Below are 17,011 nucleotides of genomic sequence, written 5' to 3' on the forward strand. Positions count from 1 at the left end.
TTTCACACCTAATATGTTTTAACTCCATCTCCTGCAGCCCTACCTTTCTGTCATGCTGAACAAAGGCTCTCTTGAGGTTCTAATAAATACCGGCAGTCATAGTCAGCGTCGCGTCGTCAGACGACCTGACCAAGGAAACCTGAGCGACGGCAGAGAGCATTCGCTACGCATAGAGAGACTGCCTGGCAGGTGAGTGAATAGCATTCATGGGGACATTTTTCTGTTTATGCTTCCTGCTGATGGCACATTTTGAGATTTTATGAACGCTTCATCTTATTAATGTCTCCTCTTCACCAGATCCTTTGCAGTCCAGGTGGATGAGGAACCCAAGAGGGAGGCGTCGCTCCCCAATGACCAGCCAATTAGGCTGCAGCGCATCTTCCTCGGTGGTATTCCAGCAGACGTGGAACAGACATCCAACAGAGTCAATGTCCCATTCCAGGGATGCATATGGAACCTTATGGTCAATTCAGTGTATGTTTTTGTTTTTCTTCAGTTGATGGGTTTAAAAAAACTCCAAGCAAACCAAAACTTGTCTCTACAAACTACGAGAATGTTCCGTCTGGTTATTGGTCAGATGTAAATAATACCAAATATGAATACAGGAAGCAGTTGCTGTGTTTTGAGGTAGCGAAAACACTGAGAAGTATGACATATACACAGCCTTGATCATTTTTCTTACTCTCCCTCATCCATCAATGCAACGCACCGTAAACAAACTGCTCTAGAGTTCATTTAGCAGCGTACCCAGACCACCTTCTAAACAGTCTCGTTAAAGTTGTTTTGGTCCTCACCCTAGTGCGACTGCTTTGTTTACATCTACATAAATGAACTGCACTAATGGAGAGGATGAACCAGAGTTTGTTTTAACCGGACTAAACACCAGGTGTGAAAATATCCCTTGAAGCCATCTTGTAAACACTCTGCTGAATTAAAGACTAGCTAATGTTTGCAGGAGATCAATAATGGTATTGCTGCTGTTGATGATGAAAGCCGGCGTTTTGTTCTGCCTGAGCAGCATCATTAGCGTTGTCTTATTAACATATTCATAACTTAAGCTACACTTACTCATCTTTGTTTGTTTGTTTGCCTGTTTTACCTGTCGGTGACCTCCCACCATCCCACTGCTCCTTATGATGTAACATGTAGTTGTTATTGTCAGTGGTTTCAGCTTCCAACACACTCAAACAAAAACTTTATCATCGACAGGAAATGAGGCGGGCGTCTCTTAAAATCTATCAGAAACAAAAGAAATGTCAGTTTTGGAAAGAAGCTGCTTCTGTTAATTTTTTTCCGGTCAGAAAACTCATGTTGGTGACGATTACAATTTGATATGAGATATAAATATATACTTTTTGGCTTAACTTCAGTATACACAGCTTGACTATATTCCTAATGATTACAGTTCTAATGCATATTTATTTAAATAAATTGCTGTAGAAAACTTCTGGTTCAGTGTTACCTTGAATTTTGGGTTTGTAAGGCTCCCTTCACACCTGATTGAGACCGGTCAATAGGCACCAGGACCACCATGACGTTTGAATGCAGCTAGATTGTTTCAGATCTGAAAAAGCTAGTTTCAGTAAGAGTGCAGTCATGGCAGAGTGCTTTTAGTACTCACAAAATTGCTTTTATTTAATGCAGTTCTCCTGACCATAACACAATGCTTTTACTAGAAGGAGTATCTACACTAGGATGTTTAACAATCTACTTAACAGCCATACTGTTAGAAAGCAAACACCAGTAGGATGTCAATCAACTTTGCAAAAGCTTTTGTGGATCCAGGCGAGGGGAGTTTCTGTTCAGGTTTCTGGACACATGCACAATAAATCTAATCTGTGCAAGCCTTTTTGTGCAGATCTCTGAGTGCAGTCAAAATTGTGCATACAAAACTTATTATCCGTGTAGTTTTTGTTGATCACTGTGAGCTTATCACACTAAAGCTCAGAGTCCTGAAATTAGTTTTTGAATATCATCTTACAACCGTTGTATAATTGTAATTCCTATGAGCCGCAATTCACCATGTGCCAGTCATTTGAAATGGGGGACATTTCTATGCAAAATGACAAAACATCAACCTGAAAGGTTTAAGGTTTTAGTGATGTTTTTTCAACATTGACTACTCTGTATGTATATGATTTTAAAAGATGACTTTTATATATTTATCTACTGTAGATGTTGTAGTTCTTTTAAGAAGACAGAACTCTTTCACTTACTACCGGACTTCCTCAGATTATTTATTTTTCAAAGGGTGGTGTATATTTTGACAACTTTATTTTGTGGCTGTGAAAATGAATGTTTGACTTTTGTCTTTTGCATGTAAGAAAAAATTATCACGTTTTTCTTTTTTTCCCCCCCTCAAGCTGCAGGGAAAAAATATTCACTGCTTTCCTGGTGTTTGTGCTGTAGCTTTAAAAAATGCAAACATTATTGAGGAAATATAACACACATCTCACATTGTTCTGTTGCTTCTGTGCCTCACCTCACCATGTAGCCATAATTTTGCCTGTTTATCTGTCAGTCTTTCAGATTTCTCCAGGCCCGTTTCCTTTGAAAATGCCGAAATTGGCCAGTGTCCAAACCTTGCTCCACCTCCTCCTCCGATACCAGAAGAGGAGGAAAAGAAGGTGGACTCAAAACCAGTCCAACCTCCTCTCACCCCAGCTCCTGCCAAACCTCGTCCTGGTCGCCCAGATGTAAGTGGGAATTCTCACACAATCTGACTAACAGACTCGTAAATTTGACATGGACCACATAATGCATATATTTACTCATAAGTGTAAGTAGAAAAAAAACGATTCACACATTTGAAGGAGCAAACAGATGTCCCACTCCGCTATATTATGTAGTTTCGACTGTTAGAGGCATAATTCAACGAACAAACATGCTCCTATTTCTTTCTGATGAAACACAGCCACGGCCCACTGTGCTACCTTGGAGATTTATCACGCAGCACTTGTACAGCCCATTAACTCTTCTTTATAGTCGCTTTAGCCTTGAGTCACTAAACTCCACCTTTGGCAGCTTGTCAGGCGGTGCAGAGCCATAGTCTTACACTAGGCTAACTGTGCATGTCATTTATGTTTTATGAGTGCACAGGAGCCAAACGTTCTGAACTAACGTTTAGACACTATGCTAAGAACCTGGCAGTGAGAGTGCTATTAAATACATACTCTTAGCATTGGGACAGATAAGAGTTATTTTACACATTTAATAAATATCTTGCAGTAGCCATCGGTTATCTGTTACCCACTTAGCTGCTAAACTACACCTATTAAAAGACATTGATCATGAAGCCAAGAGCCAAAGAACTGTGCCACCTCAGCTATAACTCTGTGGTTTGTTGCTTTATGGGCTCCAAGTTGCTTTTATGATAAAGACTGCAGAATGTGATAAGGCATAGGTCTGAGTCCCCCGTCTGCCAGATAAACGGGGCTAACTGCCTCCAATGAACTTCACTTTGCTGGGAACTATAGAAAAATGGAAATTTTAAGACTTCAGTGTGCGGTCATTATTCCAGTGTAAATTACCAAAAAAATGTTAGCACGAGTTATACCAACCATTTAAAGGGTTTTACACTAGAGCGGCTTCCACCCATTAGTACACACATTCAAGCAGATCGGTGGGCAACTTGGGCTTAAATTCTCTACCCAGGGTCACATCGGCGTGTGGGAGGAGATGGTGAATCAAATCCACCATTTTTAGATTGCTAAACAGCTACTCTTCTTCCTGAGTCACAGTTTCAAAGAGCATTACAGAATGAACTATACAAAGCGCTGGTTAATTTGAGCTTGACTATGGGGCTGTATTCATCTGCTGCAGATCGAGGCACTTTGAATGCGATGAGCTTTGTGATTTTTCCTGATGACATCACTGCTTTGTTGCTGTTTGTGCTTTTCTGTTTAACCTCTGCGGCCGTCGTTAAACTCTTCCTTCCTGCTCTTGCACTGCTGACCTTCAGGAGGCCACGCCCCCCGCCCCAGCTGCTGCCACACCCACCCCGCCTGCTGCTGTAGCACCACCTACTTCTCAACCGGATCCTGGCTCAGACATGGTATACGCTCACTCACAGACTGATGTCTCTTTAAGTCAAAACTTTTTGAGAAAACACACGCTTGAACTATCCATCAGTCTGTAAAGTTTTCTGTGTCTGCCCTCTAGTCTTTTTTCAGGACAATCTGATGATAAAGAGAAAAGTAATTCAGGTCACATAAAAGTTATTTATGGTTTCCAGGATTTAGTATACAATTTTTTTCTCTCTGCTGCGCTACAGTTTGCCATTAGCACAGCTGCAGCAAATCAACAATCTCTAGCTTTTACGCACTGTGGAGAAGGAACATGTTTGTCAAGACGACCCTTCTTTACCTTTTTGGTAGAGGAGGTTATTATGCTAAATTTACCCTTTCTTAGCTTTATGTCATGTTATATACACAGAGTGTTTCTTGGACTCATTAATGCCTGTTTCAACCTCCCATTGCAGCCATGGTGCCGTATCACCTGCTCTTGCAATGCTCTGTCTTGGAGCTTCAGTCCACAGCCCTGCTCATGCCCTCCATCTTTAGCAGTTAGCAAACACCCAGAGAAACTACACATCTGCACTTATCATATAAACTGAAACACTCCTACACGGTTGTAGACAGAATGAATGGATGGCTTGGAGAAGCATTGTTGTGGTGACGCGCTGAGGGGAGAGTGACTTATGCCCCTTTTAGGACCTTCTACCCTTAGACAAATTCAGATACGGCTGATATGCGAAGTCAAATTTCTTTTATGTTTTATGTTTGATATATACAGCATTTTTATAAAACTTTCGGCAACAGTTAGTTGATTGTACTATAAAATGACACGATGTGCCTGGAAAACCCATAATAGCACACCTTTAAGAAATAATAGATCAATATCTGTTAATCTAATGAGTTGCTTAAAAATCCAATTAAAAATACTTTCAGAATTTTGTTTGCCTTAATATAGAGAGGCTTCTATTCAGTCGTCTCCTCTGAATCCTACTATATGTCAGGACATGGTCCATGAGGACACCGGTGTCCTCATGACTGTTAAGGGGTTAAAGCCTTTACACGTTATTCTAATTAAATTAATTTTTAATTCCTCCAGATTTCTGATTCTGTTGGTGTGACCTCAAACGAAAGACTTGAATGGAAAACTGCCTTCCTATTGTTAGCTTAATGGAAAGACGCAGAAGGGACGAGAAGGAAGGATGAAAGAGGGTATAAGGCAGAAGACAGAATAAGGTTCAGCCTTGGAGGAAGGGATAAAAAGAGGGAGAGTCTTTCTGAACAGAACACTCCTCGTCCTTTGTTGGCTTAATGGAAAGACGGCAAAGAGCCCAGAGAAGAATTGAAGGAAAGGGTTTCTGAACATGTGACGTCTCTTTTTTTTGTTAGATAGGGGAAGCATAAGAAAGGAAAAGGAGATAGAGGTTGAGGAGGCGGAGTAGTGTATATGAGGACAGAATGAGATAAGAGGTGAGTGTCAGCTGTAACAAAGCAAGGTCACAAACTGGGAATGTCTTCACTTGAAAGAACAAGAGCGGTGGCGATTGAGACACATACTGCTGTCTCTGAATCCCCTTTTTACATGAACTTTGTTTCATTCTCATAAAGAGTGAAATAACTATCTAACGGTCAGTGGATGAAGGATCTGGCCAAATTGTTCACAACTCCATCTTTAGTACATTTTGACAGAAAATTCAATTCATTGCATCAGGCAGCCAACACAAAAGCTGCATAATTGTAAACATGAAGAAAATAGGCAAGTTTTTTTTTTTTTTTTTAAATTGTAGATGGTGTGGACGTGTATTTAGTCCAATTTGCTCTGATCAGCAGACATTTCAGATGTTTGTTTGATTTTGACATTTCAGGAATAAATTTGTGGAGAATTTTACAGCAAAGCAACATCCTCACAGAGGACTGTTCAACCCGCCATCTGAAAATGTAAAATGTGGGAAATAGCTGCAGATTCCCCAAGATGTATTCATCCATTTCAATTGTCAGGTCAGGAAGGGAAGGATTAATCAAATAATTAGTAGAATTTCTAATGGCAACTCTGGAGGAGCTGCAGATATACATTACTCAAGTGGAACAGCCTGTTACTGTTTAACTATTAAAAACTCTCCCTTCATGGATCAATTTCAAGAAGAAATCCATTGTTAAAAGTCAAAAGAAATCTTGTTTGCGATATGTCGCAAGCATGAACAAAGGTGCAAACACTTCCAGGAGATTATTTACCCTAAAGATCCACAGCTGCAGCAAAATGGTTTAGATCAAAGCATATCAAAGTGTTTGAATGGTTCAGGACTACATCCAATTAAATCCATGGGAAGTCTTGAAAATATGTTTACTTATACTCTCCATACAATCTGATAGAGTGAGCTGCTTTCCAAGGAAGACTGGACAAATGTTTCAGCATCTGGATGTGCAAAACTGGAAGAGACATATCCCAAAAAGACTTATAGTAGCAGAAGGACAGCAAAGTATTTTCAGTAGAGATGAATGCACACCACAGTTTTTTTGTGATAAGAAATAGAAATCCTAGTAAAGTATGGGATTTTGGCCATTTTTAATGTTTACCAGTAAAAAAGAAAAACAGAAGATGCCCTGAAAGAAAAGAAAAACAAGTGAGTACAGAGAGGAAGCTGTTGGTGCTTAACAGAAAGGAGAAATTGAGTAACAGAAGCGAAATTAGAAGATTTCTGGTGAATATAAGGATGAGAGAACATGAAAGTAAGAATATGGAAATGGATAATAGCCACAGAGAAGAAGTGGGCAGAAAGTGAAAATGAGAAGGGAGAAATAACACTGGGGTAATGGTGGAGGAGGACCTGCTCAGGAAGAAAAATATGAGAGCACACGAAGTGGAGATGGTAAAGGATTCAGCAAAACAAGGGAGTCCATGTTTAAGGTTCTGAATTGCAGCAGAAATGGAAAATGTATACTTAAGCATTAGGAGAAAGTAAAGAGTGGTCGCACTGCAAACTTTGTCAGAGGAACTAAAAGAAGAAGAGCAACAGTCAAAGTAAAATATGAAAAAAAGGCAGACATGATTAAACAGTAAATTTTAAAATACTTAGAAAGGGGAAAAGAAACCTTGCTATTAGACAAAAGCCCAATTATGGGAAGAAAATGCTTTAACAATAAAAACCTTAAAGATACAAAGAAAAATAGTAGAAGTTAAATTTTGCTCCTGAGAGAAATTTTTAATTAAAGTTCAAAAGTGGTGACAGTTCCAGACAAAATAGAAATTTCAAACCAGATTGAACGAATTAGACATAGATGGCCTAAAAGGAAGTGGAAGGAGGTCGATTAGAAAATTACAACAATGACACCTTGTGGATAAGAGTGGAAGTGCAATCTGGGATCATTTAAAAAAAAGAAGCAACTAAACTGAACAAATAGTTTTAAAATAAGTGTTTCTGTTCAGAAAATATAAGAAAATTGCTGAATTTATTAGAAAACTAAATTTACCTGATCAAAAAACAGTAAGTTCTTAAAATCAGAAGTATCATTGTTACTACTCAGGGTGCCGATTGTAATGTGATGCTCAGGATGATTACTTTTGTTTGAGTTATTGTGTGTACATATAATAAGCAATTATAAATATACAATATGAACTCAGACATAAGTCAGCAACTACTTGTAATTATATAAAAAGCTGCTCTATAATCCATAGTGATCTACCAATGCCTCATTTGTTCCCATATCAGAAGCAGGGACCCAATTAGAGTGATTGGTAAGTGTTGAACCTGGGCGTTAAGGCTCCTGTTGACAGGAGGAAATGGGAGCAGTGTTGTGAGACCCTGTCAGTGGAGCTGACATGTTATGTCCAATCTCCAGGACTCGTGTGCATCAGCTGTGGCTCCGACGTCGCTTGAAAAGGCATATCAGTTTGGACTGACCAGAAACAGTCACATGAGCTTCGCTTTTGATGACACCAAAGTCAGAGAGAGGTAAGTCTTTAATTTCAGTGTCTTGTATTTGATTTCCTGTCTTTTACTGCTCTAACATGACAGGAAACAGTGTGGCTCGTTATGTAGGTGGTAAATCACACAGAAGTGTGTACTGGTTAAACTTTCCCACAGCACCTGGAGAACCCTACTGGTCAAATGCAGCATGTACAACATGGCAAGCCCAGTGAGTGAGTGATTCTATTGATAAGATGAGGTTCCCACAAACACATAAATGCTCTCCGGTCTCAAATCTTGAAGAAGTTAACAAGCTGACTGATGTATACATTGCAGTCCTTGTGCTGGTGTGCATTTATGGTGGAAATAGGAAAATATAAACCTGTTATCTAGAATGTACTAGAGCAGTAGTTTTTATATTTTCTATAATATGAATCTGGGAAATTGCATCTACTTTAGCGCCAAATCTGTTGCCTTTATCTTTTGAAAATGTGCAACTTGCCTATTATTAGGCAGCCTGTTTAAGTATATCATACCTTTTGAACTTTGTTTTTAGTTTCATTACAGCCACAAACTTTATTCTATTGGGACTTCATATGACAGACCCAACTGAAAATCCAAAAATTACTAAAAGTTTTCAAAATTTAGTATTTTACAAATAAAAATCTAAGTGTGGCAGGCACTCATATTTTTGACTAGAAGAAATGTTGAAAACATAATTCCCAAAAACAATGCAAAAGTCTTTTAAATGTAAATTAACCAATAAAATACCACAATTTAAGTACATTCCAATAATCAAATCCACTGTTTTCATATAGTCTTACATTCAGATATCTAAATGTATTAGTATTTTAAATCATATTTTGGCTAGAAAGTCACAAGAGTGCTTTCTATTGCAGGTGCTTCATGAATACATATCTTTTATGTATTCTATATCTATTTTTGATGAAAAACTGTGCCAAAATCAGCAAATATAACACATTTCACCCAAGAATTACAGCATTAATGTATTATGATTTCCTGCTATTTTTACATTTTCAAAAGAATTGTATTCAAAATGAAAAAAAAATTAAATAACTGGTTGCTAACATGACTATGGTCTGATCTAAACTGGGATATTCCTGCATATTTTAGATGTGCCCCTGCTCCAATGCAGATTTAGATTCAGAAAACTATTAATTCTAAAGAGCAATTCAATTAAAGTTAAGCCCATTCATTACAGGAAATAAATTCTACACAGCTGAATTAATGGCTGAATAACATCCTCAGAGTACAATCAAATTCTGCAGAGGCCTGGTGATGAACCATTGATTATATTCAGGTGTGTTAAACGAGGGGAAGATCTAAATCATGCAGGATAATGGCTGAAGTTGAACACCTATGAGCTAAAACATTTCATTGCAACTTTGACTGTACGTTTGGGGTTATTTTCCAGCATTAGCCTGTTTTTGGTTTCATCCACTGAGCAGTTTTCTTATTTTAGTTTGTAAAACAAATTAGATCATATTTTTTTTTAATTATTCTTCAAAACTGTAATGTTCTTTGTTGATCTATTATGTAAGTAACATGAGAAAATGTTTGAGGTACAAACATTTCGTTTTATCTCAACAAAATGAGGTACAAACATTACTTTCAAGATTTATATATACATATATAATATAAATATATGTATATATTTACTCTGTGATGCTATACCAAAACATAAGTGAGTTAAAATTATAGAAATATTTCTGCATCTTCATAGTTGGATGGGTAACTTTTATCGTTTTACAATTTCATCAGAAATTCTCTGTGTAAACATCACATAACCAACAGTAACTGTTTCATGCATAATGTCTAAATGTAGTTTAAACTAATGAAGGATAAACAGTTGTGAGCAAAGGCATAGAACACCATCAGACAGATTCTACCACCATCTCTCTGATCTACTAGATCAATTTTAAGCCTTCATAATCTGTTACAATCCCACCACCCACCCCTACTTTACGATACAAAATGAAAACATATTGAAATTACAAATTGTGTGCAAATAACATTTTTACAATAAGAGAGTTACTCCAAACTCTACGAAAACAATTTTATTATGATTGCTAAGGTGCATCTTGAAAAAATGTGCCTGCTTGTTTGTCTCAGGTTGATTTTGGAGTTCGAGTTGAGGACCAAGGAGCTTTCTGGTCTTGTGCTGTACATGGCAAGAATAAACCATGCAGATTTTGTTTCTATACAGGTATGGCTGCTTTGTACTCTCATAAATGCTCATTTGATTCCTCATTGACTCAATCACAACAGTTCTAATTGCACTGACAACATAATCAAGCACCCTTTTCAATGTTGGACAATGCAGAAAGACTAAACTAAATACATTTCCTATGTCCACTAACTTTATTATCAATTTCTGCTTATAGATCAAGGAGGGACAAGCCTGTCTTGGATTTGATCTTGGTCATGGAAACATCTCTGATTGTGTTCCTTTCTCTATTAATGATGGTAACTGGCACAAGGTAAAAGCCCTACTTTATTATTATTATTATTTAATAATGAACAGGGCTAAGATGCATGTATAAGATTGCTGTAAATCTAAGAACTGAAAATCCTGGAGTGAGGTTTCTCAGACATTCCCCGAATACAGGAAAAACAATTTCAACTTGGATATACATCTAAAATGTAGTTTAAATATTTAATATCAATTTCTATAATGCATTCCCATAAATGAATACGTAATATAACCAGATGCTCTTGTTAGCCATATAAAGTTGTTTCAATGCGTCTTTGCACTTTTAAAAGACTTTATCCTAATAGTTTTAAATCTGAATTTGGAAACTATGCAGAATGTCTGATTTACATCTGACTTCTCCCTAAAACTGTCCTGTTAGATCCGAGTGCAGCGCACTAAGCAGAGAGGTGTGCTAGCAGTTGAAGGTCGATACATGAAACAGATGTTCAGTCCAAAAACGGTAAGCACAGTCTTTCACAGAAGAAAGGAAGGTACACATTACTGCATGAAATCAAGCCATCTTAATACAATTAATGATTTCCTTTTTACCAGGCGGACCTTTTAGATGTGGTTGGAAAGGTGTACGTTGGTGGATTACCGCAGAACTACACCACCAAGAGAATTGGCCCAGTAAAGACTTATTGTTTATACAATAAATAATAATAAATAAATAAATAAGTGCAATTCAGAAAAAAAAATTAATCTCTTAAATTTTCTATCAGATTCTCTATAGTATCAATGGGTGCATCCGTAACTTCACGATGGGTGGAAGTCCTGTGAGCACCAAGTCAGCTGTAACCGGTATGGACTAATGCATATTTTTCTTAATACACTTTATCTTTGACTTTCTGAAATGTTGCTTTATTAAACATATTTCATGTCTTCCTCCCTTTGTAGGTCGTACTGAAGTGATTAGTGAGGACTTTAAACTGGACATGGCTGCACCAACCTCCAGTTACATGGTTGGAAGGTGTTTTGTATCAACTGAAACGGGAACCTATTTCGATGGCACTGGATATCTGAAAGCTGGTGAGTTAACTCGGGTCACTTCAATAAAACTTAGTCATTAAGCTGCTGGATTGAAACAATTCACCTGTGGTTTATTAAAACAAAAAACACATAATACACGTTATTTCTTTCCATTTAGTTTCCTCCTATAGGGTGGGTCTGGACGTGTCGATTGCATTTGAGTTTCGAACCAGCAAAACCAGCGGAGTCCTTTTGGCAGTCAGTAACCAAGCCAATGATGGACTCGGTTTGGAGATCGTCGATGGCAAGGTAGTGTCAAGATCCTGTAAAATGAATTATGTTTTCTTTGAATACATGTAATGAAGATTTAAAAGCTGTGAAATAAATGCTAGCCAGAAAAACCTAACATAGCATCCCATTTGAACACACTGAAATGCTACTTGTGTCGAGTACAGTTTACACTCAAAAAACTAAAACATACTCAATTTAAGTTATTAAGCAATTTATTAAGCAGCATAATGTGGCTTTACAAAGCTACAGGCTAAAGGAGCCTTCTGTTTTAGGTATTTTTTTCTTAAACATATGTCCTGTTCCAGAGAGTTTGTGGAAGGCCAACAGATTTATACTTTGACTATGTGTATTCATCGGACCAGCTGTCAGCCTCCGACCACTCTTATTTCTTCACTTTTCCAACGTAAAATTACACATGCCAACAATTTCTGCATGTGGAAGATTACAGCTGACTGATATTTTAACATAGCAACCATCTCAGACAAAAATTATACGGATTTCGGCTGCTGAAATTTACACTAACCTTCCCGATTCCTCAATTTCCCTTTCATTTAGCTCCTTTTCCATGTCGACAACGGAGCTGGCCGAATCACTGCAAAGCATGTGCCTGAAGGCAGGAGCTTCTGTGATGGCCAGTGGCACAGCGTTACTGCCAACAAGCTTCGCCACCGGCTGGAGCTGGTGGTGGATGGAGTAAAGAGCCAAGCACAGTCTCCCAATGCTCGCTCCAACACCTGTGATACCAACGATCCCATCTATGTTGGAGGATATCCTGGTATGGCAGCTTCCTAAAAATAATTCAGTTAAGATGCCAACATTTCTAATGTACTTAACTTACCTGAGAACACATTTTCCCTAGCTGGAGTTCGCCAGGCAGCTCTTTCTACCCGCTCATCCTTCAGAGGTTGTATGAAAAGCCTGAAGATCACTAAAGCATCTAAGACCATGGATGTGCAGTTCAATAAGGCCCTGGAGATTAAAGGAGTCCAGCCACTATCCTGTCCTGCCGGAGCTGCCTAACACTACCCTAATCCCATAAACCAGTTTCAACAATGAAAGGGAAATACAGTCTAAACAGCCCAGCTTCAAACACAGATCTGCAGTGAACTTCATGCTTTAAAGAACCAAAAGCTGTTCAACCTCCAATAGATCTATAATTATGTTTTAATCTTTAAATCCCGCAGCCATAATCTGTTGAGCCTGTAACCAAGTTCAACAAGCATTTATCCTATGCATAATTTCTATTGGCATAAGAATCATTGTTACAGTGCAATATTATGGGTGAAAATCCACACTTTCAACTTTGAAATATGCAATGTTGCTTAGTCAAATTATATGAATGTTTTGTGTCTCTCTACTTGAACAATTCATTGCATGTCAGTATTTGATTCCCCATACAAACAGAACTTCTACTAAAGATTGATCATGGATGAGTTTTTCATCATAATGTCGCAAGATACGCTGCTAAGACACCCATAGAGTGAGATTAGAAAATATGTAAGGTAACTGGAACTTAGTTGCTTAGATTCATGGTTAGACTATAGAAAAATTGAGGGCTTCACAGAAAACATTTTTCCACAAAATCATTGATGGTTCCTGTCTGTGAAACTAACACCAAGCTGGACATAATTGTGAAGTGGAAGAAAAACCATGCATGGCTTTAAGAATATTCTACCAATAAAATCAGAAAACTTGGGTTTGTATTCAATTGTTAACTTTAAATAAAGTAGTGCCACCAATCGCCTTCTGAAATAACTTATTCTTAAAACTCTAGTGTGTAATTTAATTACTGTATGAAGTAGAAGTCATATGTGAACAAGAAGTGTCAAGAAAACCAAGGAACACAGCAAACAAAGCAGGGACAGTGACAAGAAGATTAGAAATGAAATCTCTTTAGTGTGACTCAACTGCAAACCTAGACAGGCAAAGAGCAAAACAATCAGAAGCTAGAAGAGGCCTATGGCAACTTTATTTGTTGTTCAGACCACAATTCAAGTCTTTACTGAAGAGTATCAAAAAGAAAGTAGCTGCTTGGAGACAGCAAGCATGAAATTGGTGGTAGTGTTGAAAAGATGGCTTAAGTTTAATAAGAGATTGCAAAAGAATTGACTGAACTATTAACAAGACCATAGCCCTAAACAAATAGTCTATCTCAAAGGATTTGGTTTGAATGACATGGTCAACATTGAGATCCAAATCTAATTAAGAATCAATGGCAAGATTCAAAACTTGTAGTTCATTGATAATCTTAATATATTCTGATTAGGATTGAGCCGATGTGCAAAGCCCATATGGACAGCTGGTGACAAAATGGTGTTTATATAAACCTTTCTGTCAGGCTTTCACAGAAATGTGCGAACGCAGTATGTACTCCTTTTACAAGACACTACAAGTATGAGAATTTCTATACTAGTTAACCTATCAATAGTTAAGTGTGACCAATCCTCACCTGCCATTTGCGTGGAAATTGCACAGTCTCCATCCAACTTGTTCCCCACCTTTCACTCATGGGAGGCCTGGACAGAGTTAGAGACCTTCTACCTGAACAGGATGAAGCAGATTTATTGATTCACAGAAAAACAGTCAGACCTCAAACAGTCTTGTGTTAAAAATAATTGACTCGTCACCTATATAAAGTGATAACATTGACATTAAATGTTCTTAAGTCTTGCATAACATTGAAGTTGCGATTTTTACATTTGTTGCCCTAGTAACAAAAAACCTTGATGTTTACCTGCACTTGCAGGTCAAATGCAGCAGAGGGCAGTATGTACCTTCTGCAAAAGCAAAGCATAGACTATAGTTGAAAACCAAACACTTACCACTATCTTTACATGGATACTCCAATGAATTAGTATCTGGAACAATTAAAGAAGATTTCAAAATCCATCTTAATTGTACATTCCTGTTTATTATCATGGTCCTCTTTACATCAGATGAAAAGATGGTAAGACATCAGCCCACAAATTTCCGCTGCGGCTGCTTGAAGTGGAATGTTTAGAAGACAGAAGAAAGCATACAATCTATCCACAGAACTGGTTTACAGTAACACAGCTGTTTGAGCTTCTGGAATGCTTTTAAACTGACAAGTAAGCACTGATGCACCTGTGAATGAATAGATGTTTAGTTTCAATACACATCTGTATTAAAAGTGTGCAAAGTTTAATTATGGAATGGAACTTTTCCAGGTTTAGATAAGCATTTTCATTCCTCTCAGCTTCTATGAAACCCTCAGACAGTTTGGACCATGAGTCGTCAGTCACTGCTCAACTAGGCCAAATAATTGGGAAAATTACAAAATACCTTAAACACAACAACATTACCGAAGCACCATTACAAATTACAGAAACGCTACAACATTAACAAAACGGAAAGGGTATGTCCCAGTTGAGAAATCACTGATTGGACGACAGTCCTTTTGATGCGATACGCTATAGCGTCCACAATATTGAAAGTGGCTTATCTGCCAGCAAACTAATACAAGTAAGTGGACCGAATCACATAAAAAACCGGAAGCAATAACTTCCGGTTCAAAAGCACTGACGTCCAATCAGTGACTTCTCAAGTCTCCAACGTTTTGTTAATGTTGTAGCGTTTTTGTAATTTTGCTTCGTTAATGTTGTAGTGTCTTTCAATTTGTTGTTGTATTTTGGAATTTGTATTTGTGCTTTCAATTTGCTGAAGTGGTTTGCACCTCAGGGCCACCGTATTTACTTGTTGTTTGATGTAACATTTCATCTATTGAAAAAATAAATCCTTAAAAGATAGAAATGTGTCACTTATGGGAATGAGAAAATTTAAACTGCTGACTGAAACTGTATGTAGATTAACTCAGTGCATAATCTGGTCCTGCTTTAAAGTCAGCCATGTATATCCTGCTGTAGCATACAGTATATAGAAGCAATGGACATGAAGGAGAAATACTACTTCATATAACTGGTAATTAGTTTTGTTATATTGAATTTCTCTACTTAGTATCAGAGGATAAAAACAACAGCTGCTTGTTAAAAAAGGGTCCACCCTAAGTATATTACAAAATGCATTTTACACAGCATATAATTGATATTTGTGGTCTTTGCTATAACTGACCAACATGGACATAGTTACGATTCTTAAAACTGTTAAAATAATGGTAACCAGTATTGGCGTGCCCTTTGCTTAAATTACGAGCAGGACGCATTTTAAATTTCTACCTTTTGTTCCTTAGTCAAGGAAACAATTACTAATGTTCTTCAGCCTTTACTAGCATGTTGATGCACTACTCTACCTGTCATTGTTTCAAGTGTTGATTACTGTAAACCCGTCATTCCACATTCCCTTTTTACATCCTAGTGAAGTGAGATAAAACACCAAGCTACAGCGAAAATCTAAGTCTCATTTTGACATCAGTCAAAGCATTCGAGCATTCCACATAAATATCACTGACAATAAAGCATTAACCTCTTCAGCTACCATGATAAAATTAGTGTAGTCAGAGAAAAATCGCCAAGTCTTGTTCGATACAAACTTCTGAACAAAATCCTCCAAAGCAGAGTCGCTGTAAATCGTCTTTACCATAACAGCACCTCCCTTTGTGCCAAATCTGGTGACTTATTGCATGCTGTTGGGTCCTCTTCCCTTTATCTGAGGTGCCATCCAGATATGTTGGGTTTCCATTTCAGCAGTTCTAGGCTTGTTTGGCATCTTCACTAGCCTCCCAATGCTACACACACAAGAGTCCTGTTCCTAAAGCTTCTCAACTGTAAGCGTCTGCTTTGGGTACGATTCCTCCTACTCCGAATCCAGACCTTGTCAGGATGACTGCATGAGGCCTGTGAGTCGTTTTCCTGTCAGCGACTTTCCCTGGGTACAGAGGGAGAGGAAGAGAGACTCAGTGTCTTATAAACTATTTGACACTTACAGACTCCCACTGTTTGTTTTTATGTATCAGGTATGAGGTGATGACGATAGATTGTCTTGACAAAATGGGCGTAAACACAAAAGTTCTGATGGAAGAAATACAGTAAGGTCAAAGGAATAATTATCCTGTAAACTAATTTGGGAATTTAATGAAAATAGAATTGATTGTTGCAAAAATACTTGGATTTATTATTTCAGCCTAAACACTTCAGGTTTTAAATTGAAAGAAGTAATCCCTTTATAGAGCAAAGGGCTCCAAAGCAAAAATGTATTAATCCATTAATGTTTTTTCACTCTTAAATGTTATTTGTTAAATTTACTCCTAATATCCTCTCAGTATTCTTAATGGCGATTCTTTTTTCACAGCAAGTCAGCTAATCTCAAATCCTTTCAATGAGACCACAGCTAAAAGACTGAGTCCCCCCAGTTATAAGGAACAA

The 17,011-nt window shown here is 37.7% G+C and overlaps 2 protein-coding genes across 12 annotated transcripts in view; one reads left to right on the top strand and one right to left on the bottom strand.

Annotated features, from left to right (window-relative positions):
* Positions 1-13,416, top strand: part of lama2 (laminin, alpha 2) — a 183,193-nt gene extending 169,777 nt beyond the window's left edge. For 8 of the 9 annotated variants that reach the window (XM_032584629.1, XM_032584631.1, XM_032584630.1 and 5 more), the window contains 14 exons: positions 38-189; positions 298-474; positions 2,522-2,696; positions 3,962-4,054; positions 7,851-7,963; positions 10,052-10,145; positions 10,324-10,419; positions 10,792-10,872; positions 10,965-11,042; positions 11,135-11,213; positions 11,310-11,441; positions 11,560-11,690; positions 12,228-12,447; positions 12,532-13,416. In XM_032584629.1, coding sequence (XP_032440520.1) covers positions 38-189; positions 298-474; positions 2,522-2,696; positions 3,962-4,054; positions 7,851-7,963; positions 10,052-10,145; positions 10,324-10,419; positions 10,792-10,872; positions 10,965-11,042; positions 11,135-11,213; positions 11,310-11,441; positions 11,560-11,690; positions 12,228-12,447; positions 12,532-12,692 — 1,782 coding nt within the window. In that variant the 3' untranslated portion in view covers positions 12,693-13,416. The remainder of the gene's footprint in view (positions 1-37; positions 190-297; positions 475-2,521; positions 2,697-3,961; positions 4,055-7,850; positions 7,964-10,051; positions 10,146-10,323; positions 10,420-10,791; positions 10,873-10,964; positions 11,043-11,134; positions 11,214-11,309; positions 11,442-11,559; positions 11,691-12,227; positions 12,448-12,531) is intronic. The other variant, XM_032584632.1, reaches the window with a different exon arrangement.
* A 1,147-nt stretch (positions 13,417-14,563) lies between these two features.
* Positions 14,564-17,011, bottom strand: part of LOC116733796 (regulator of G-protein signaling 6-like) — an 84,535-nt gene continuing 82,087 nt past the window's right edge. For all 3 annotated transcript variants that reach the window (XM_032584638.1, XM_032584639.1, XM_032584640.1), the window contains one exon: positions 14,564-16,514. In XM_032584638.1, the coding sequence (XP_032440529.1) occupies positions 16,464-16,514 (51 nt within the window). In that variant the 3' untranslated portion in view covers positions 14,564-16,463. The remainder of the gene's footprint in view (positions 16,515-17,011) is intronic.

The sequence above is a fragment of the Xiphophorus hellerii genome, chromosome 15 (assembly GCF_003331165.1).
Source record: "Xiphophorus hellerii strain 12219 chromosome 15, Xiphophorus_hellerii-4.1, whole genome shotgun sequence".
Lineage (NCBI taxonomy): Eukaryota > Metazoa > Chordata > Actinopteri > Cyprinodontiformes > Poeciliidae > Xiphophorus > Xiphophorus hellerii.